This window comes from Myotis lucifugus, unplaced genomic scaffold (assembly GCF_000147115.1).
Source record: "Myotis lucifugus unplaced genomic scaffold, Myoluc2.0 scaffold_487, whole genome shotgun sequence".
NCBI classification, from domain to species: Eukaryota; Metazoa; Chordata; class Mammalia; order Chiroptera; family Vespertilionidae; genus Myotis; species Myotis lucifugus.
Window position 1 is genome coordinate 569,601 of NW_005871535.1, and position 19,079 is coordinate 588,679.

The window sequence follows — 19,079 nt, forward strand, 5'->3', positions numbered from 1 at the left end:
TTGCCTAGTCAAGGACATGATCCAGTATTTCTCCTTTTCTCCTTTCCTATATTATCAATTCTCCCCTCCTTCTCCTAAATTACGAATTTTCATCCTCTCTACCGAATCATTATTCAAACATGCTATTATTTACCATCTTAAAATTTTTTCTCTTGTATCCTCTTCTTTATTTTTCCTCTAACCCTTCCATTAAGCTACTGCCACATTGTTTTTCTCTCCTTTACAAAAACACTTTTTGGAAGAGTTCAGTACTTCTCCAATTCCTTTTCTTTCCATTCTCAGGCCATTTCAACCAGGCTTTCATTCCCACTGTTCCATTAAAATTGCTCTTATCAATGCTGTTAATATCTTCCACATTGTTAAATCCACTTATCATTTCCCTGTCCTGATCTTATTTGACCTAGCAGAAGCATTTGACACTTTTGATCTTTTCTTTCTCTTGGAAATGTTTTCTTCACCTGACTTCTAGGACATCCGTTACACAGAGTCTTCCCTATTTTAGTCATTGACATCTTTATCCTTCTAGTTATTCAAGCTAAAAATCTTGGAATTATTCTTTACCTCTCTCTCTCTTGCAGCCCACATCCACTCTGTCAGTGCATCCTACCGCTTCAATCTTAAAATTATATTCTGAAGTTAAGTCCAAACATTTTTATTATGTAAGAAATTGGTATCACTATTGATCATTTCCATTTACTTTTTAATAAATTATCATCTTTTTAAAAATATATTAGCTTTTTAGAACCCACAAATACTTTTTCTTACCATATTTGAAAATATGGTTAATTTAATCTTCAAAAGGAGTATTTTTTAACAAACTCAAAGACAACCACACACATACATATACCCTCCTCACCTTTACTGCTACCATCATTGTTTGAGCCACCACAATTTCTACTAAGACATCTTACCAACACCCCTCTGACTATATATCCTACTATTCTTCTCTTACCTATTTGTTCCATCCATATTGGCCTGCTTGAATTCCCTCTCTCTGACCACTCTTCCACCACAGTCTTCATGGCTGATCTCCCCCATTTCTTTCAAGACTTTGCTCAAATGTAACCTTTTCAATGAGTTATCCCTAACCATCCAATTTAAATTGCAAACTCTCCATGCACTCCTAATCTTCCTTGTACTACTATTTTTTTAAAGGAGTATTTACTATATTTTAACATACTTATGTAATTTACTTATTTATTTTAGTTGTTATTTGACTGCCTCCTCCCACGAGAATATAAATTTGACAAGGGCAAGATGTTTATTTTGTTCACTGTTATACCCCCAGTACCTCGGAAAAACAGTGCTGGGAACATTGCAAGGACTCAAATATTTGTTGAATGAATGATATCAAGAGTTTTAAAATGGAAGAAAACAGGAATGGAACAAAGGCATATTGGGAATAAACAAGGAAAAACTTGCTTTGAACTTCACACAGTGTTTATTATGTTCTTTCGGGTGAATTCAGTCTTTTGGGTGATAGATGAATCTAGTAGATTTGAGAAGGCCGAAGATGGGGAAATCCCACCACCGCATTTCCTGTAGGCCCACATGCCTGGGACATACAAGCAAGTCAGCATGAGCATAGGCCTGAAAACCTGTGCATACATTCTTTTTCCTTCTAACTAAACTCCATTTTTAAAAAATGATACTATTTCTAGGATTTTATTTAGTGTATTTAATCTTTTAAATTGCTTAGCCAGTGAGGTGAGAGAGGTTAGAGGTTTTGAAGAGTTTGAAGAGTAGAGATGAGATGGGTTTTTATAAAAGTGGATGCACTTTATGATAATTTAAAATGTTTCACTGAGTAATATATATGTGTATACACACACACACACACAGAAAAATACACGTAAGTATATAGGTTAGCGAATTTTCACAAACCGAATATCAATGTAATCAATATCCAGAACCAAAAACAGAACCTAAGTAGCATCCCAGGTTCTTCCTTGGGCCTATTCTCTTCCAGTTACTATGTCCCACTAAGAATAGCCACTGTTATGACATCTAAGGCCATAGATGTGTTTATCTGGTTTTGTACTCCATGTAAATTAAATCATGTAGTATATGCACATGTGTGTCTTTTAATCATAATTTTGTTTATGAGATTTATCCACATTTGTTATGTGTCGTTAGAGGTTATTGCTTTTAATATAAAAAAAAATCCATCGTATAATATACCACAATTTATCCATTCTACTTTTGATAGGTGTTTGGATGACTTACAGTTTGGGGCTGTTATGAATAGAGCTACTATCTAATACATTTGATTAATGTATTTTGATGTATATATGCATGAATTTCCTAGGACACTCACATTTTTTTTTTATCCAGTCAGTGAACTCTGAGTATTCTTCAGCATGTTGTCAATATATTCACTATGTGTACTTCACTCAGATGAGAGTTACAGTTGCAGGTATTGTTACCAAATCCTTCCCTTCTTAGTGCTGTCACTAGACTTTGTCTATGCTTAAGATTCTTAACATGTATTCTGATTAAGTATACATATTCATATCTTTTATTAGATTGTGAATGCTTCTCAGTACTTTGTTTTGCTTGCTTGTGTATCCCAGCATCTGGCACAGTACCTGAAACGCAGAAAGCTGGTTGAATGAATGGTGATAACCATCGTCATCGCCAGCAGTTAACACAGCAAGTCCCCTTAGTTATGTGAACCATCTAGCTCGGGTAAAGTCTTGCTTTAGTTTGACATCTCAGGGTCAAAGGGTTAGGAATGGGAAGTGATCACTCTCGGAGAAGCCCAACACTAAGGGCTCAGAACTGAACACGCTGTGTGGTTAGAGGGAATTGCTGTGGCTTTACAAGCCTCTTGGAGATTTCATGTGTTAACAGCAGTGATTCCAAGGGATAGTGTGGGGGCCAGATATAAATAGCAGAACACAAATGGGGTAATGTGCCACTGCCAAGCTACTGCTGGGGGTGTTTATAAAAAGAAAAGCATTCCCTTCTCAGCTCTCACTGTCAACAACCTCCCATTCTGAAGACACGCTCACAACAGAGAGTGGGGAAACAGTTTGAGACCTAGCATCATTTAAATCTCCACAAGCAGAAAAGCCAGGTAAACATTTTTACTTATTTACACTCAGACTACAGCAGTGAAGAATTTAAAACAAAAACAAAACCTGGTTTCCTAGCTTTCTTGGCATATACTGCTTTGTGACAGTTATTTGCCAAGTCTTACAGACCGAATCTTTTTTGGAAAGGGAAGTTTAACACAAACGTGGCATGTTTGATATTATATTTTAATATCTTTGGTGAAACAGATAGCTCCTAAATAAAGGCAGGGACCTAGGGCCAAAGGGAAGACTATCTTCTTTTCTCTGCCTTCATCCCCATATTCAGATGCCAGGATATGGTGATGGGTACAATAAAATAGAGACTTTAGTTCAGTTCTGTAATGTTAAGTGTATTGTAAGTATGTGGCAGGAACTGTAGACCACCTTTAATGGGCCATTTATTGACTCTGGGACAGCTTCAGCCCTTAGGGCCACTTGCCCTCCTACTTACCCCTTTAGTCTCGTAAACACTGTGATGAATATTGGGCATTCAGCCAGCAGAGTTGTATAATCTTATTAGAATTGCTGCCTACCCAGTTCCTTCTTATTCTCATTCCTGCCTTCAGAAAGTTATGCAAGACACTTTATCCGTGGGCTTCTCTTGAATGTGAATATTGGGGACAAGGAGGTACCCTTGGATAACCTTCTGCTTTGTACCACTACTGGCTTCATTATCTCCATTACCCCCAAATGGGGATGACTTGATTTGCAAAGAGGATAGAAGAGTGGATGATGTGCATGGTCTCTAACCCCTGGAGAATTCTTAGAAACTGGGAGTTGGGAGACCAATTTTGAAACGTTTTTGTTTTTGTTGGTGTTAATTTCCTGAGTATGCTGAGAGATGTATTGATAGCAAGAAAATATGAGCACCAGTGACTATGGTGGGAGAGACAACATATCTAGAGAAGAATGGAAATGGATAGATTTAATCTTGAGCAAATTGCTGAAGTTCTCTGAGTTTTTGTTTCCTCATCTGTAGAATGCGGGTGTTAGACGAGCAGACAAAATCCAGGCCCTTCCAGCCATTGGAATTTATTGGTAATCACTTCCTGACCATCATGATACCTACTTCCACCCAAATGAAAATATGTATAGTGGATAGTGCTCTACTTCGGTAAGTCTCTTTTTTTAATGTCTATTAATTTGGAATTTCTTCATTTTAATTTAGAAGAGAAAAATGAAGACAGGACATTTTAAAATGGTCACCATGCTGCTGTCAGCTGTGATTCTAATGAATATCTTCCAGGTAATGTTAGAAATGGGAAGTATGTGGTCATTGGGCTAGGAACTCTTGATATAACATTACCTAAGGCATCTGTGTGGTTCATAATGCAAATGAGAGCAGATAGAATATATAAATCAGTTTTTCATATTTTCATTTTACACACTTGATACATGTTAATTATAGAAGTTTAAAAAAAATTAAAATTAAGCAAAAAGAGGAGAGTAAAAATCATCCACAATCTCTCTACTCAGAGGGGAAAGACTCTTAATTTGTTGGTGTATAGTCTTGGCTTCTCTCTCTTTCTCTCTCTCTCTCTCTCTCTCTCTCTCTCTCTAATTTACAAAATGGGTTCATACAATACATATGTTTTTTGCCTTTTTAAGTTAATACTGCGCTATAAATGTCTCTCTGGATCACTAAATATTCTGGAAATATGTATTTTTTTCAAATAAGATGACACTGCAGTATTTTGTTACATGTTTTCTATTAAATTACTATATAATGACCATTTTCTCACATGCACTATTTTTTTTTTGGTAGAACTTTTATCATTTTATTTTTTGAAGTTGAATCTTTACACATTCTGTAACATTTTTTTAATATATTTTTATTGATTTCAGAGAGGAAGGGAGAGGGAGAGAGAGAGAGAAACATCAGTGATGAGAGAAAATCATTGATTGGCTGCCTCCTGCACGCCCCCTACTGGGGATTGAGCCCACAACCCGGGCATGTGTCCTTGACTGGAATCGAACCCGGGACCCTTCAGTCCCCAGGCCGATGCTCTATCCACTGAGCTAAACCAGCTAGGGCTCTATAACATATTTTTATGTAAAATTTGAGCCAGGTATCACACTTAATCCCCTCCCCCCACATTGTTAGCTGTCATGTCACCACTGATTATTTGTCCATTGACTTGAGGTACCTCCTTTAAAATATCTTGAATTCTTAAAAAATTATCTATTTTTTAATTTAATATTCTGATCCATTGTCTATAGAACGATTATGTATTCTGTTGCCTATACTGTAGTGTGATTTTTAATTGAGATATAATTCACATAAAAATTCGCAATTCAGTGGTTTTCGTAGATTCACCATGTTGTGCATAGTTTCACTATTGTCTCATTATAGACCTTCCATCAACCTAAAAAGAAGCCCTATGGCTATTAGCAGTCAGTTCCAATTCCTGCTTCCCTGCATCCCTGGCTATCCCACCTGTCTGCTTTCTGTGTCTATGGATTTGCCTATTCTTGACATTCTGGACATTTCATCTGAATGGAATCAAGCAATGCCCATCCGTTTGTATGGCCTCTTTCCTTGAGCATAATGTTTTTAAGGTTCATCTATGTTGTAGCGTATGTTAGTACTGCATTCTTCTCATAGCTGAATAATATTCCATTGTGTGGTTATTCCACATTTTGTTTATCCATGAATCAATTTATGGACATTTGGGTTGTTCCCACTTTTTGTTCCTATGAATGAGTACTGCTGCTATGAACTTTCATGTATGTGTTTTTGTGTGAACATATATTTTTAATTATCTTGGGTATATACCTAGGAGTAGGTATATACATTGCTGGGTCATATGGTAACTCTGTGTAACATTTTGAGGAACTGCTTAACTGTTTTCCACAGTGGCTGCATCTTACATTCCCATCAGCAGTGTATGAGGCTTCAATTTCTCTACATCCTTGCCAACACTTAATTTCCCTTTTTTCTTATTAAAATAGCCACCCTAAATTATATGAAGTAGTATCTCACTGTGGTTTTGATTTACATTTTTAATATTCTTTTGCAACAAAAGTTTAAAGTGTTTTTCTATGCATTTCTATAATTTCTTTTCTGAACACTGGATCATTTCTACATTTTTGTAATAAATTTTTGGTAATTTAATTTCATCAGTATTGGCCTTTGTTTCAATTGATAAATCAGAGGAAGAAAATATATAACCAGTGTGTTCACCTAGCCTTTTGTACCTGTCCCTTTAATGTCCATCCAGTGGTCCCTGAACAGTGGTGGCATTTGTGAACTTTTTCACTGTTCCAGGCACTCACTGTACAGAACACACAATCAACTGTGGCCTTGATCCAGAAAGACTTGATGTCTAAAATTAGACTAGTGGAGACTGGCTAGAGGCATAGAACAGACAGGAACACATTGGATCAACTCTGATGTGATACCGAGGAATGTGGGAGGTGGTAGTTTCAGGGTATGATGTCTTGTAATATGTTGAAGTCTTAAAGATAAATCAGGCACTAGTGCCCAGGATATCCTCTGGTACATTCTGTGCTGCAGAGGAAAGTGAATTTCTTGGCTAGGAGACAGCAGTGATTTAGTCTCCTGAAGCTCAAATTCCCACTTCAAGAAACTGACCTACAGACCAGGAGTACAGGGGGTTTTCACAGAAGAATATTCTGTGGCCGGTAATCAAGAAAAATAGTTTCTGCCCTGACTGGTTTGGCTCAGTGGATAGAGCGTCAGCCTGTGGACTGAAAGGTCCCAGGTTCGATTCCGGTCAAGGGCATGTATCTTGGTTGCGGGCACATCCCCAGTAGGAGGTGTGCAGGAGGCAGCTGATCGATGTTTCTCTCTCATCGATGTTTCTGGCTCTCTATCTCTCTCCCTTCCTCTCTGTAAAAAATCAATAAAATATATTTTAAAAAAAGAAAAAGAAAAATAGTTTCTGATGCCGGTATAATTGCTTCATTTGTAAAATGATGTTATGAATTGACCTTTCAACCTTTCTTATGGGTTGTTATGAGAACAAAATTAAACCCTTTTAGAAGTGCTACATAAATTCCAATGATCTTCATCACTGGAAATAACATTTTAATTAAGGGGACAGACTCTGGAACTAGATTGCTCAGGTTCAAATTTCAGTTCCAGACAAGTTACTCAATCTGTGTCTATAAAGTCTCCAACTAAGATCTCCAACTGAGAGTATAGCTTATGCAACCAGTGTGCCATAAAAGTAGTATAGAATCGTGGAAAGAGAGAATGATGTGGAGGGCATTATCCTTTCATTTGTAGAAACCCTTAAATGGTATCCCTGGGCAGATTTGCTCATCCTATTTTTTTAAATAAATATTTATTGTTCAGATTATTACAGTTGTTCCTCTTTTTCACCCCATAGCTCCCCTCCACCCAGTTCCCACCCCATGTCCTTACCACCACCCCACTGTCCTCGTCCATAGGTGTATGATTTTTGTCCAGTCTCTTCCCGCACCCCCCAAACTCCCTTCCCCTGAGAATTGTCAGTCCACTCCCTTTCTATGCCACTGATTCTATTATATTCACCAGTTTATTCTGTTCATCAGTTTTTTTATTCACTTGATTTTTAGATTCACTTGTTGATAGATATGTATTGGTTGTCACTTAGTTGTTCATAATTTTTATCTTTACCTTTTTCTTCTTCCTTTTCTTAAAGAATACCCTTCAGGATTTCATATAGTACTGGTTTGGCAGTGATGAACTCCTTTAGCTTTTTCTTATCTGTGAAGCTCTTTATCTGACCTTCAATTCTACATTTTTGCTTTGCTGGGTAGAGTAATCTTGGTTGTAGGTTCTTGGTATTCATCACTTTGAATATTTCTTGCCTCTCCCTTCTGGCCTGCATAGTTTCTGTTGAGAAATCAGCTGACAGTTGTATGAGTACTCCCTTGTAGGTAACTAACTGTTTTTCTCTTGCTGCTTTTAAGATTCTCTCTTTGTCTTTTGCCCTTGGCATTTTAATTATGATATGTCTTGCTGTGGTCCTCTTTGGATTCCTTTTGTTTGGGGTTCTCTGCGCTTCCTGGACTTGTAAGTCTATTTCTTTCACCAGGTAGGGGAAGTTTTCTGTCATTATTTCTTCAAATAGGTTTTCAATATCTTGTTCTCTCTCTTCTTCTGGCACCCCCATAATTCGGATGTTGGTATGCCTGAAGTTGTCCCAGAAGCTCCTTACACTATCTTCATATTTTTGGATTCTTTTTTCTTTTTGCTTTTCCGGTTGGATGTTTTTGCTTCTTCGTATTTCAAACCTTTGACTTGATTCTTGGGATCCTCTAGTCTGCTGTTGGGTGTCTGTATATTCTTCTTTATTTCAGTCAGTGTATGCTTAATTCTAATTGGTCCTTTTTCATATCCTTGAGGGTCTCACTAAATTTCTCAGAGGTTTCTAGAAGATTCTTGAGTAACCTTAAAACCATGGTTTTGAACTCTATATGCAGTAGTTTGCTTTCCTCCATTTCTTTCATTTGTGACATGTTTCTTTGTCTCCAAATTTTGGCTGCTTCCCTGTGTTGATAGAGTGGCTTTGTGTGCTAGGTGTCCTATAGGGCCCAGTGGCTCAGCCTCCCTAATTACCTGAGGTGGACACTCTTGGTGAACCCCTTTGTGGGCTGTGTGCACAGTCTTGTTGTAGTTAAGCCTTGATTGCTGTTGGTATCACTGGGAGGAATTGACCTCCAGGCCACTTTGCTGTGAGGACCAGTTGTGTCTACAATGGGAGAACTTCTGTGCTGGAGACACCCTTATGGGACAGGACTTGCTTCAGTGGGGCTTTGGCACTCACTGAGTCTGCCCCCTGAGTGTGTCTCTTATGGATGTGAAGAGTTGTACTCTGGTATGGTCTCACTCTGACCACTGGGTACGCTGGCTCTTGGATCTCCAAGGAAGTGCAAAGTCAGCCACTGCCTGAGGCCACCCAGCAGGAGCTACAGAGAGATCTCCAGATCCCTCCTCTTTGTTTGGGGTTTGGAGGTGCCCAGATGAGGCCCAGCTATGAAGCAATGCAGGCTTCTGCCAAGCCTTGGGCCTTCTTTTGGAAGCTGTGGGGCTCTCTGACCCATCTGCAGTTTGTTAGGTTTTAGATTGCAAAAGGTCAGGCCATTCATATGCAAAAGCCTCTGCGCACAGCTTGAGTGGGGTTGTAAATTGGGTGGGGTGGGATCTCAGGGAATCACTAGGGCAGAGCAAACAGCAATGGCTGCCTGTCAGCCCTGCCCCGAAGAGGTCCCCGGGTCTCTGTGTCCCTCAGCACCGTACAGGAACAATGATCACTGCAAGCACCTCTGAGAGAAAGCCGCCCTCGTGTTCCGGCCTGATGCCAGACAGTCCAGTTTCTCCCCATATGAGTCTGGGTCCCCAGAGTCTCACCCAGAATGAGTTCAGAGCAGTCGGGAGCTTGTATCTCCCTCCGATTGAAAAAGACAACAGCGCACCCAGTTGCCAGCCCGTTTCCACACGCGCCTCCGTACCTCCGCACCTCCTCCCAGTCTCAGTGTGCTTTTCTCTTTCCTTCTAGTTGTATAACTTCCACTCAGCCTGCCTTCCCGTGGTTCTGGATGATATCCATATTGAGTTCTAGTTGTAGTTTTGATGTGGTTGTGCGAGGCAGCAAGTTCAGGTGTTTACCTATGCTGCATCTTGGTTCTCTTCTACAGCATTCGCTCATCCTATTTTTTGATCAGTAGGTCAGAGTACAGGGTTTTATTTAATTCACTTCAATGTGTAGATGCTTGGACTTCAAAAGAGAAATATAATGCATAACCTATTCTTGATTAATTTACAGTATAATAAATATATTTTTATAATGAAATAATTAAAAATAATCACAATTTGTTGAAGGCTTGACATGTGTCAGGCATGGAGCTAAGACTTTGCATTTATTCATTATATCACTTAATCCTTGCAAAAGAATTACAATTAACACATGTTTCCTTACATTAGCCTCATGTTTAGATGAAAAAATTGAAGCTCAGAAATGCCAAATAACTTTCCCATACTTAATTAGTACCTCGTTAGTAACAGAAATGGAATTTAAACCCACACCTTTCTGACCCTAAGCTAGTGTTATTTACATTACACCACCCTGTTTCTCCTATGTATCATTTAAAGTTGAATTAGGCCTTTTTTCAGTTATACATAGCAGAAACAATGCAAACGTGCTCAAGCATATAGGGCATTTGTTGCTTCTTATGATTAAGGTAAAATACAGTCTTCAGGTAGCTAGACCCAGGGCCTTAAATAATGTTATCCGGGCTTCATTCCTTTCTTTCCACCTCAGCTCTGCAAGCCTTTCTTTATTGGTTTTATTTACAGACAGGATTTTCCATGGAACTAAAAGGATAACTATTGGCTTCCCCAAGTCAATATTATCCTTACAGCTTGTGATTGTAGAGAAAGAAAGAGTGCTCTGGTTTTTAAGCCTGATTTATTGCTTATTACTGTGGCTGAAGGTGCCGAATCAGTCCTACCCAAACCACATGGACAAGGGAGTGTCCTAAAAAGAAGAGGGGTGATATTTACCATTATGTATTTATCATATATAGTATTTCATGCATGATAATTTTATATTCACTCAACAGTTTTGAGGGGTTGAGGAAATTGGCTAAGAATATTTTCAAAGCCAGGATTGCCACCCATTTCTTCAACTTTATACTCATTGGTTTTTCGTCTGTACCACAAGGTTCAAATAAATGAGTTACAGGCATAATCATACCCATATCTTACCCACTAACATTTACTCTTTCACACATATAGGTAATAGCTGAGAAAAGTTATCAATAACAATGGAATATACTTTCTACATAAAAACATATCCAGCCCAGCCAGTGTGGCTCAGTAGTTGAGTGTTGACCTATGAACCAGGAGATCAAAGTTCAATTTCCCATCAGGGCACATGCCCAAGTTGTGAGCTTGATCCCCAGTAGGGGGTGTGCAGGAGGCAGCCAATCAATGATTCTCTCTCATCTTTGATGTTTCTATTTCTCTCTCCCTCTCCCTTTCTCTCTGAAATCAATTTAAAAATTTGAAAAAAATCAATTTAAAAATCAATTTTAAAAAAATCCAAATTTGGTTGTAAGCAAGGGATAGATTCTTGGCAGGGTATGAGACTGTGGAGGTAGTAATGTGAGAGAAAAAGACACACCAAATATCTTGTTTCAAGAATATTAATTTCCTTTTCTTTTGAAGGTGAAGGCTAATATGTTAGACATGGCAGATAATGCATTTGATGACGAATACCAGAAATGTACTGACAGGATGGAAATCAAATATGTTCCCCAACTGCTTAAGGAAGAAAAAGCAAGCCATCAGCTTTTTGAGGATGTGTGGGAAAATGCAAAAGCCAAATGGGAAGCTCGGAAGACTCATCTCTCTCTCCCTATGAGTTTTAAGGATAACCATGGAATAGCCCTGATGGCATATATTTCTGAAGCTCAAGAGCAAACTTCCTTTTACCATCTGTTCAATGAAGCTGTGAAGATGGCTGGCCAGTCTCGAAAAGATTATATTTATGGATTCCAATTCAAAGCTTTTCATTTTTACCTGACCAAAGCCCTGCAATTGCTGAGAAGACCTTGTGAGGATAGCTATAAAAATGTGGTGTATAGCACAAGCCAGGGTACTTCGTTTACCTTTGGAGGGCTAAACCAAGCCAGATTGGGCCATTTCACCTTGGCACATTCAGCCAAACCTCAAGCAGCAAGTGATCAACACATTCTGTTAACCATTCACACATGCTTTGGAGTTGCCATTGGAAAATTTTTTGATAAAGAAAATGAAAGTGGAAGAATTATTATAATACCTCTGAATGAGATTTTTTATGTGTCACAGGATGGGGCTAGCAATAATCTTATCCTTCGAAGCACAAACAAGACCTGCAGCCATTACGAGTGTGCATTTCTAGGAGGTATGTGTCTCTGTTGTCTGTGCTTGTCTGGGAGGGGAGGAGAAGCATTCTTAGGACCAGGGAGAGATTAGGGAGGAAATTAAGAGGTGTTTGAAAGAAGAAATGACATTGGTGGTCTCTAGTCTAGCTCTTTTCATATTGTTAGTTTCAACCCCCCAACTCCCCCCCCCCAAAATTAGTTTTATCAAACTAATACGTTTGCAGTATTATTGAAAGTTAAAAAAATAAAATAGTACTATGAGGCCATCATTTTCAAACAGAAGCATTGTGCCCTTCAGGGTCATTTGGCAAAGGCTGGAAACATTTTTAGTTGTCATACTATCCCTAGTTGCTACTACTATCTACTGAGTAGAGTCCAAGGACACACTAAACTGCATTGAACAGCCCCCCACAACAAAGAAGTACCTGGGCCAAAAATACTACTATATGGCTTACAATGAAAAGTAGCAGCCCCCTTCCCACCCATTCCCATTCCCATTTGCCACTCCTTGGTGGCCTCCATTTCTTTTTTTTTAGCTATTTTTTTTCAGGTACTTATTGTCATGGTTCTAAGTAAATAAAATGCTTCAGCATGTTAATTCTTGATTTTTATCTGTTCACTTCACAGTATAGAGAATGAATATTTAGCTCTCATATTCCGTACATTAGTTAGGAATTCTTTATTGTATTCATCTTTAACAGAGAACCTACCTGATAGCTCTCTTTTAATAAGAAGTCTAGAGTAGGCTGTCCAGAGTTGGTACAGTGTCTCAACTATTTCATCAGTAACTTAGGCTCTTTCTATTCCACCAATCTTAGCATGTTGGTTTGTTGATTCATATTTGCAGTGTGACTGTTGTAACTGTAGACATCCATTCATGTTCAAGACAAAATGAAGGGGAAGAGGGATGGCAGCCAAATCTGCCTATTTAATCAGGAATGTAAACATTTTCCCAGAAACTCTTAGATTTCTGATTATCATTGACTGTAACAGCCACTTATAAGGAAAGCTTGGAAAGGGGGTAATTAGCATTTCCAGCCTCTATACTACAGGGAGGTAAGGGAGAAGGGAATTAGAAATAGCTGGTAGGTCAGTAAACTAAAAGTTTCTGATAATCACCACCTTCATCTTCAGTATCCGTGCATTTCCCTCTTCCCATTCTCTCTGTGTAGTAAAGACTGGTACCTTTTTAAGTACCTCTTTACCCTAGGGTTATTAGTGGTATGATTTTTTTGTTTCCTTAGTTTTTTATATCCCATCAATAGTTTACCTCCAAATCCTTAGAAATATAAGTCTCTTCTTAATACATTCAGATACTCTCTCTCTTTTTCTTTCTTTTCTGGTTATACTTCTTCTGTATTCCCCCATCATCCTGCTATATGCTTTGCTCTCTAGGCTTGTTGAATATCCTGACATCTCTCTTTCCTACTATTCTGAGACTTTCTTTTGCTTCTCCCCTATGAAGAACCCCCTTCAGCGGTTCTCAACCTGTGGGTCGCGAACAATGAAAATACATCCTGCATATCAGATATTTACATTACGATTCATAACAGTAGCACAATTACAGTTATGAAGTAGCAACGAAAATAATTTTATGGTTGGGGGTCACCACAACATGAGGAACTGTATTAAAGGGTCGCGGCATTAGGAAGGTTGAGAACCACTGTGGCCTGTATCTTGGATTTCTTCTTCTTCCTTGAATCCTCCTTTGTTTAGTGGGGTAAGGGTTCTCTGGATATTTTCTGAGAAAAGGGACATTGAGGCAAATGTTCTAAGACTGCATGTCTGAAAATCTACCTTTAGGCTTGAATAAAAGTATGTGTATATTGGTATTTCTGTTTCAGAAATTGTTTTCCTAGGAATTTTAAAGATCTTCCTCCATTGGCTTCTAGTTTCTGATGCTGCTATTGAAAAGTATGGAGCCATTCTGAGTACTAAATCTGAATGAGACCTGCTTTTTTTCTCTGGAAGGTTTTATGATGTTTTCTATATCCATAACATTCTGAAATTTTATGATGTTGTGCCTTGGTGTATGTGAGTAAAGGGTTAATAAAACTCTTCCTACTTTTTTCTATGAAAATGGCCTCCAGTTGATCTTCTAGCACTTTTTCTCTGAAATCTACTAAAGGTGGAAATGACTAATGGTAAACTGCCTAATTGTAAACATAATCTTATCTGCTGGGATTATGAATGAACTGTAAATACTTTGGGGAAAGCTATAGTATTGGGCATTCCTGAATGTATTGTGACATTCCCAGGTGTTCTTGCTGAGTTATGGAAGTACATTCATAGACTGGTATAGGAGATACCGTCTTCTGTGACAGATCTGTGGCATGAGGCTACTAAGTTAGTTCCTGCACCCATTTGTGTACTCTTGCTTCCTTGTAACTGAGCATCATTCTGGGAGCTATAGCCCTGGACTTCTGTAAGGACTTGCATTGAAGAGATGTATATCATGATGTTCTGTTGCTAAACAGTATGCCATGTTCCCTGCCTTGCATTCTTCTGCAAAGCTGGTGAGGTGATGGCCCTTTGGGATCTTATGAGTGTGATTATTTTTCTGAACCCAAAACCATGGCTGCTGGTCATGCATAGTATTGCAGTAGGACTTCAGAAGTGGGATGGACATTTAGATTTGACTCCACGTGACCAAGGCACTATGAGATAAAAAAGAATAGGATGGGGAAGTGCCAATGAGACATCTTGCCTGGTTGGAGGGCTGATCCACTTATGATTTAATGGCAGAAGCTATGTAGCCATTGAGATGCCTGGGACACAAAATTTAAGGAGATCCTCAGTTTGAGGGTCGTACACTTGCAGCATCTGCATTTGCATGACCCTAAAAGTGAGTGTCTCTTAAAGTTTGCACTCGGCATCTCATTTGCCTCACCCTAGTCCTGGCCCTTAGTTGCAAGTAAATGAGACTAATTGTTCACCTGGAGGGGCAGATGGTGATTGGAGTGAGTAAATTTGTGTAGAAAGGAAAGATGTTCATTCTCCTTATCAACCTTACATTAGACCTGACCAAAAACCAAGTAGGTTGAAGACAGCTCATACCAGCTTATGGGAACTGATTGTGGGCATATATGTCTTCCCATTTCCTCATACATCACAGTAGCTTGAAATTGGCCATGGTTGAGAGTTATACCATAGAAATCAGCAAATACTACAAATCAGGACCCCCTTACCCCCACTGCAGAATTTGTTCAACTTTACCAGCACATCACAGCCAGAAATACAGTTGCATCTGGGCTGTCAAACAATGCCACGTTTGGTGCTCCTGATGCATTTAGCCACATGCCATTTGTAGAGGCATTGGTTCTACAGAAACCCTGGCTGCAGTAGCTACAGGCCAAATAAATCACTTGTATTTGGTTGATTAACAGAGGTGGGCAATGAAGCCCACAGAATCCATGTTTGCGAATGGGATTATGATGAATAAAAAGGGTGGAACCATTGGGTGGATCCAGAATGGGCCGGGGCTCAGACCTGCATGGGCTAGTGGGTTATGATCCCCATGTGAGGAAGGGGAAAGTGGAGGGCACACCTCTGTGGGCCAGCCCACAAGATCAGGCAGAGGCTACACAGCAGGTTAATGTTCAAACCAGCCACAAGGGGAGACCTTTGTGGAGGCTCACATGTACTATTTGGAGAGCTCAGACAAAGTCAGGCCACTGCACTTGACTGTGTTGATTTAATTCCAAACTGAAGTCTAACCAATGTCTTCTGCTGCCATCTAGAGATAACTAATGGGAACCTAGGCTCAAATCTAGATCATTGAAGCTAAGCCTTTTGAAACACTGTGAAGGACAATAACCAGAGCTTTTGTTTGTTTGTTAATAATCCTCACCCAAGGATATTTTTTCCATTGATTTTTAGACAGAGTGGAAGGGAAGGAGGGAGGGAGGGAGGGAGGGAGGGAGGGAGGGAGAGAGGGAGGGAGAGAGGGAGGGAGAGAGAGAAACATGATGTGAGAGAGACACGTACATTGGGTTGATTACCTCCTGCATGGACCCTGACCCAGGGCAGGGGTTGGAGAGTGCAACAAAGGTATGTGTCCTTGACTGGAATTGAACCCAAGACCCTTTAGTCCGCAGGCCAACGCTCTAACCATGGAGCCAAACCAGCTAGGACACCAGAGCTTTCTTAGAAATAAGCCAGGAGGATATAATCAGAACCTTGTTCCATTGTGACTAACTATAATTTTGGATGAAAAAAGACAATATTTCTAAAAGGAATTATAAAGTTATACTGTATTAAATTTAGTGCTAACACAGTCCTGTGTTACTGTTCTGAACTTGCTTATGATTTCCAAGATAAAAATGTGTTGTGGGCCTTACAGAAACTAGTTAGCTAAAAAATAAATAAAATAAAATAAAAAATTAGTTCTGTTGGTTAGGAAGAGGAGAGAATACCAATGTCCCACTAAATAATACAATTCCTGGTGGTCAAAGTTACTAAACTTGGTATTCATTCAAAATTATGGGAGTGAATTGTGGTAACAAAAACCTTTATCCTTCCTCATAGGAGAATGAGAATCATCACAGGTTAATTTTCTATACCAGCGGTTGCCAACCTTTCAGACTCACAGACCACCAGTAGTCCGCGGAATACCAGTTGGCGACCACTGCTCCAAAGGTTTTCTTAAACCAGCGGTCACCAACCTTTCAGACCTCATGGACCACCAGTGGTCTGAGGACCACCGGTTGGTGACCACTGTTCTATACTGTTCTTCTAGAATATTGATAAAGGTCGAGTGTCAGCTGTGTAATTAGGCTACATTCTTTATCATTAAACATGACGCAGCTTGCTTCCCCAGAGTGAGCAAGAGAAAGCAGGAAACAGTGCCAGCAAGTCAGTCTTTTGCAACCTAACCATGGAAGTGACATCTCAAGAGGAGAGGGTTACATAAGGGTGTGAATATCAGGAGACAGGATCTTTGGGAGCCGTAATCCCAGCCCATTATAGTCTGTCACCTCCCACAGGGAATGATCCAAATCAGCTCTCCTTGTCATAATGATGAGTTTTATAGTGACTTCTGCAGACAGAGGAGAGTAGCTACATAACCACTGGAAGCAAAATCAGCTACCAGTTTCATATACTGGTGTTTTTTATCTGATTAATATGATCAGTCTGTTTACTGAGGTCATATGAAATATATGTTCATTTATATAAAATAAAAGCTGGTATTTTATGAATATCTACCCACATGAGTCAGAACAAGCACACCCATGCAAAAAGGAGAGGAATATATTCTTCCTCCAATTCCTCTCATTCTCCAGCTCCTAATTTGTTGGTGTTTGGGAACTCAGTCAAGACAGAGGTTAGCAAGATTATAGGCAACTTGTAAATAGCTGAAGACAGCCAGACCTGTCAGTCCTGTAGAGATCTTCATTGGGGAGGCTGGTAGAATTTTTCATTTGAAGTCCTGGTGCTTTATAATGATTCCCTTACTGTAGTAGATTATAGACAATGGAGGCACATGCTTGATTTGCTTGGTTGGTCTCCAGAGGCTTTTCTTTATAAGGAGTCACTTCATATGAGTATATTTGTGTGTAACATAAAGGTTGAGTTCATGAGTTGTATTTGTTGCATTTATTTCCACAGAGAGGACTGCATTGGCTTTATCTTTAGTAATTCAATCCTGGGTGTCTCAATGGCCTGATCATACAGCTAGGGCAGTAGTGTTGGCACATGAGTGTACATAAACGTAGATGTTCTCCTTGCCTGGGTCATCATTTGAAGTTCAGCTCTTCACGTAGAGCATCCAAGGCAATGAACAAGTTACCATCGTTATAATGGGCTAAAGGCCCAGTGCACGAAATTCATGCACTGGGGGGGGGGGTGTCCCTCAGCCCAGCCTGCACCCTCTCCAATCTGGGACCCCTTGGGGGATGTCTGACTGCCGGTTTAGGCCCGATCCCACAGGGTTGCCCCCAACTGCCCTCCCCTGCCAGCCTAGTCACCCCTAACTGCCCTCCCCTGCAGGCCTGCCCCCCCCAACTGTCCTTCCTCCCCTGCAGGCCCAGTCGCCCCCAACTGCCCTCCCCTGCTGGCCTGGTCGCCCCCAACTGCCCTCCCCTGCCAGCCATCTTGTGGCCACATGGAGGCGGCCACCTTTGACCACATGGGGGTGGCCATCTTGTGTGAGGGCATGATGGTCAATTTGCATATTACCTCTATTATATAGGATGGATGCAGCCTCCTATTGGATTTGTCCAACATGGGGACAAGCTGTTTTGTCAGTTGTCTCTGCTGTCTTCAGTTGTGAAGTCTTGTAGGTATAGCCCCCATTGAGTCAGTAGTTTGGGTAAAGTAGTAGGTAAGGCTTTTGTAATGGCTAATGCAGAGGTTTTCAGACTTTCTCAGTTCATGGTCCTTTCCTTAGTGTTATCATAATTTATTTCAGTGTCCCTAGGCTAAAAGAAGTACACCAAAGTTCCACTTACTAGGTAAATTCAAACAACTCAATAAGCATTTATTTCCTAACATCTTAGTAACTGTTTGAAAAAAGAATACACAGAAATTTTTAAACTTTATTTTTATTGTAGAAACTATTACAGATGTCCCCATTTTCTCCTCTTTTGCCCACCTCTGCCGGAAGCCGGTCCATCCTTGCTGCTTGACACAGTCGCTGCAGGAAAGAAACATCTCACAGCATATGTTTCAAGGGACCTGGCGTATATAGCATACTGTTCTTAATATGTTTGCTCCCCTTAGCGCTATGTGTTTTAACCAAGGTCACCTCTCCGAGAAAGGTTGTTTCCCAGGTAGGGATTTTTCCCTGAAGTTAGGGAGGAGATAAAACCCCTTAACTAAGTGCCAGGCGGGTAGTTAATCACCTTAACTACAAACAATCACGCTTAAGCTACATAATCTTTACTCCCTGGAATGGAGATAAGAAACGCCCTAACCTTTGCAATAGAAATTGACAGGATTAAAATCAACTGGTATAAATACAGATGTAACAAGACAACAGGACACAGAACCTAGAGAGAACCTAGAGACAAGACTTGGCTGGAGATCCCACACAGAACCTAGAGACAGAACCTAAAGAGAGAACCTAGACACAGAACCTAGAGACAGGACTTGGCTGGAGATCCAATACAGAACCTAGACACAGAA

The 19,079-nt window shown here is 39.9% G+C and overlaps 1 protein-coding gene across 3 annotated transcripts in view; it reads left to right on the forward strand.

Moving 5' to 3' along the window:
* ART3 (ADP-ribosyltransferase 3) overlaps positions 1 to 19,079 on the forward strand; it is a 52,661-nt gene that overhangs the window by 17,085 nt on the left and 16,497 nt on the right. For 2 of the 3 annotated variants that reach the window (XM_006103519.3, XM_006103524.3), the window contains exons 1-3: positions 2,979 to 3,079; positions 4,246 to 4,323; positions 11,257 to 11,974. In XM_006103519.3, coding sequence (XP_006103581.1) covers positions 4,255 to 4,323; positions 11,257 to 11,974 — 787 coding nt within the window. In that variant the 5' untranslated portion in view covers positions 2,979 to 3,079; positions 4,246 to 4,254. Of the gene's footprint in view, positions 1 to 2,978; positions 3,080 to 4,245; positions 4,324 to 11,256; positions 11,975 to 19,079 lie in introns of those variants that run through there. The other variant, XM_006103522.3, reaches the window with a different exon arrangement.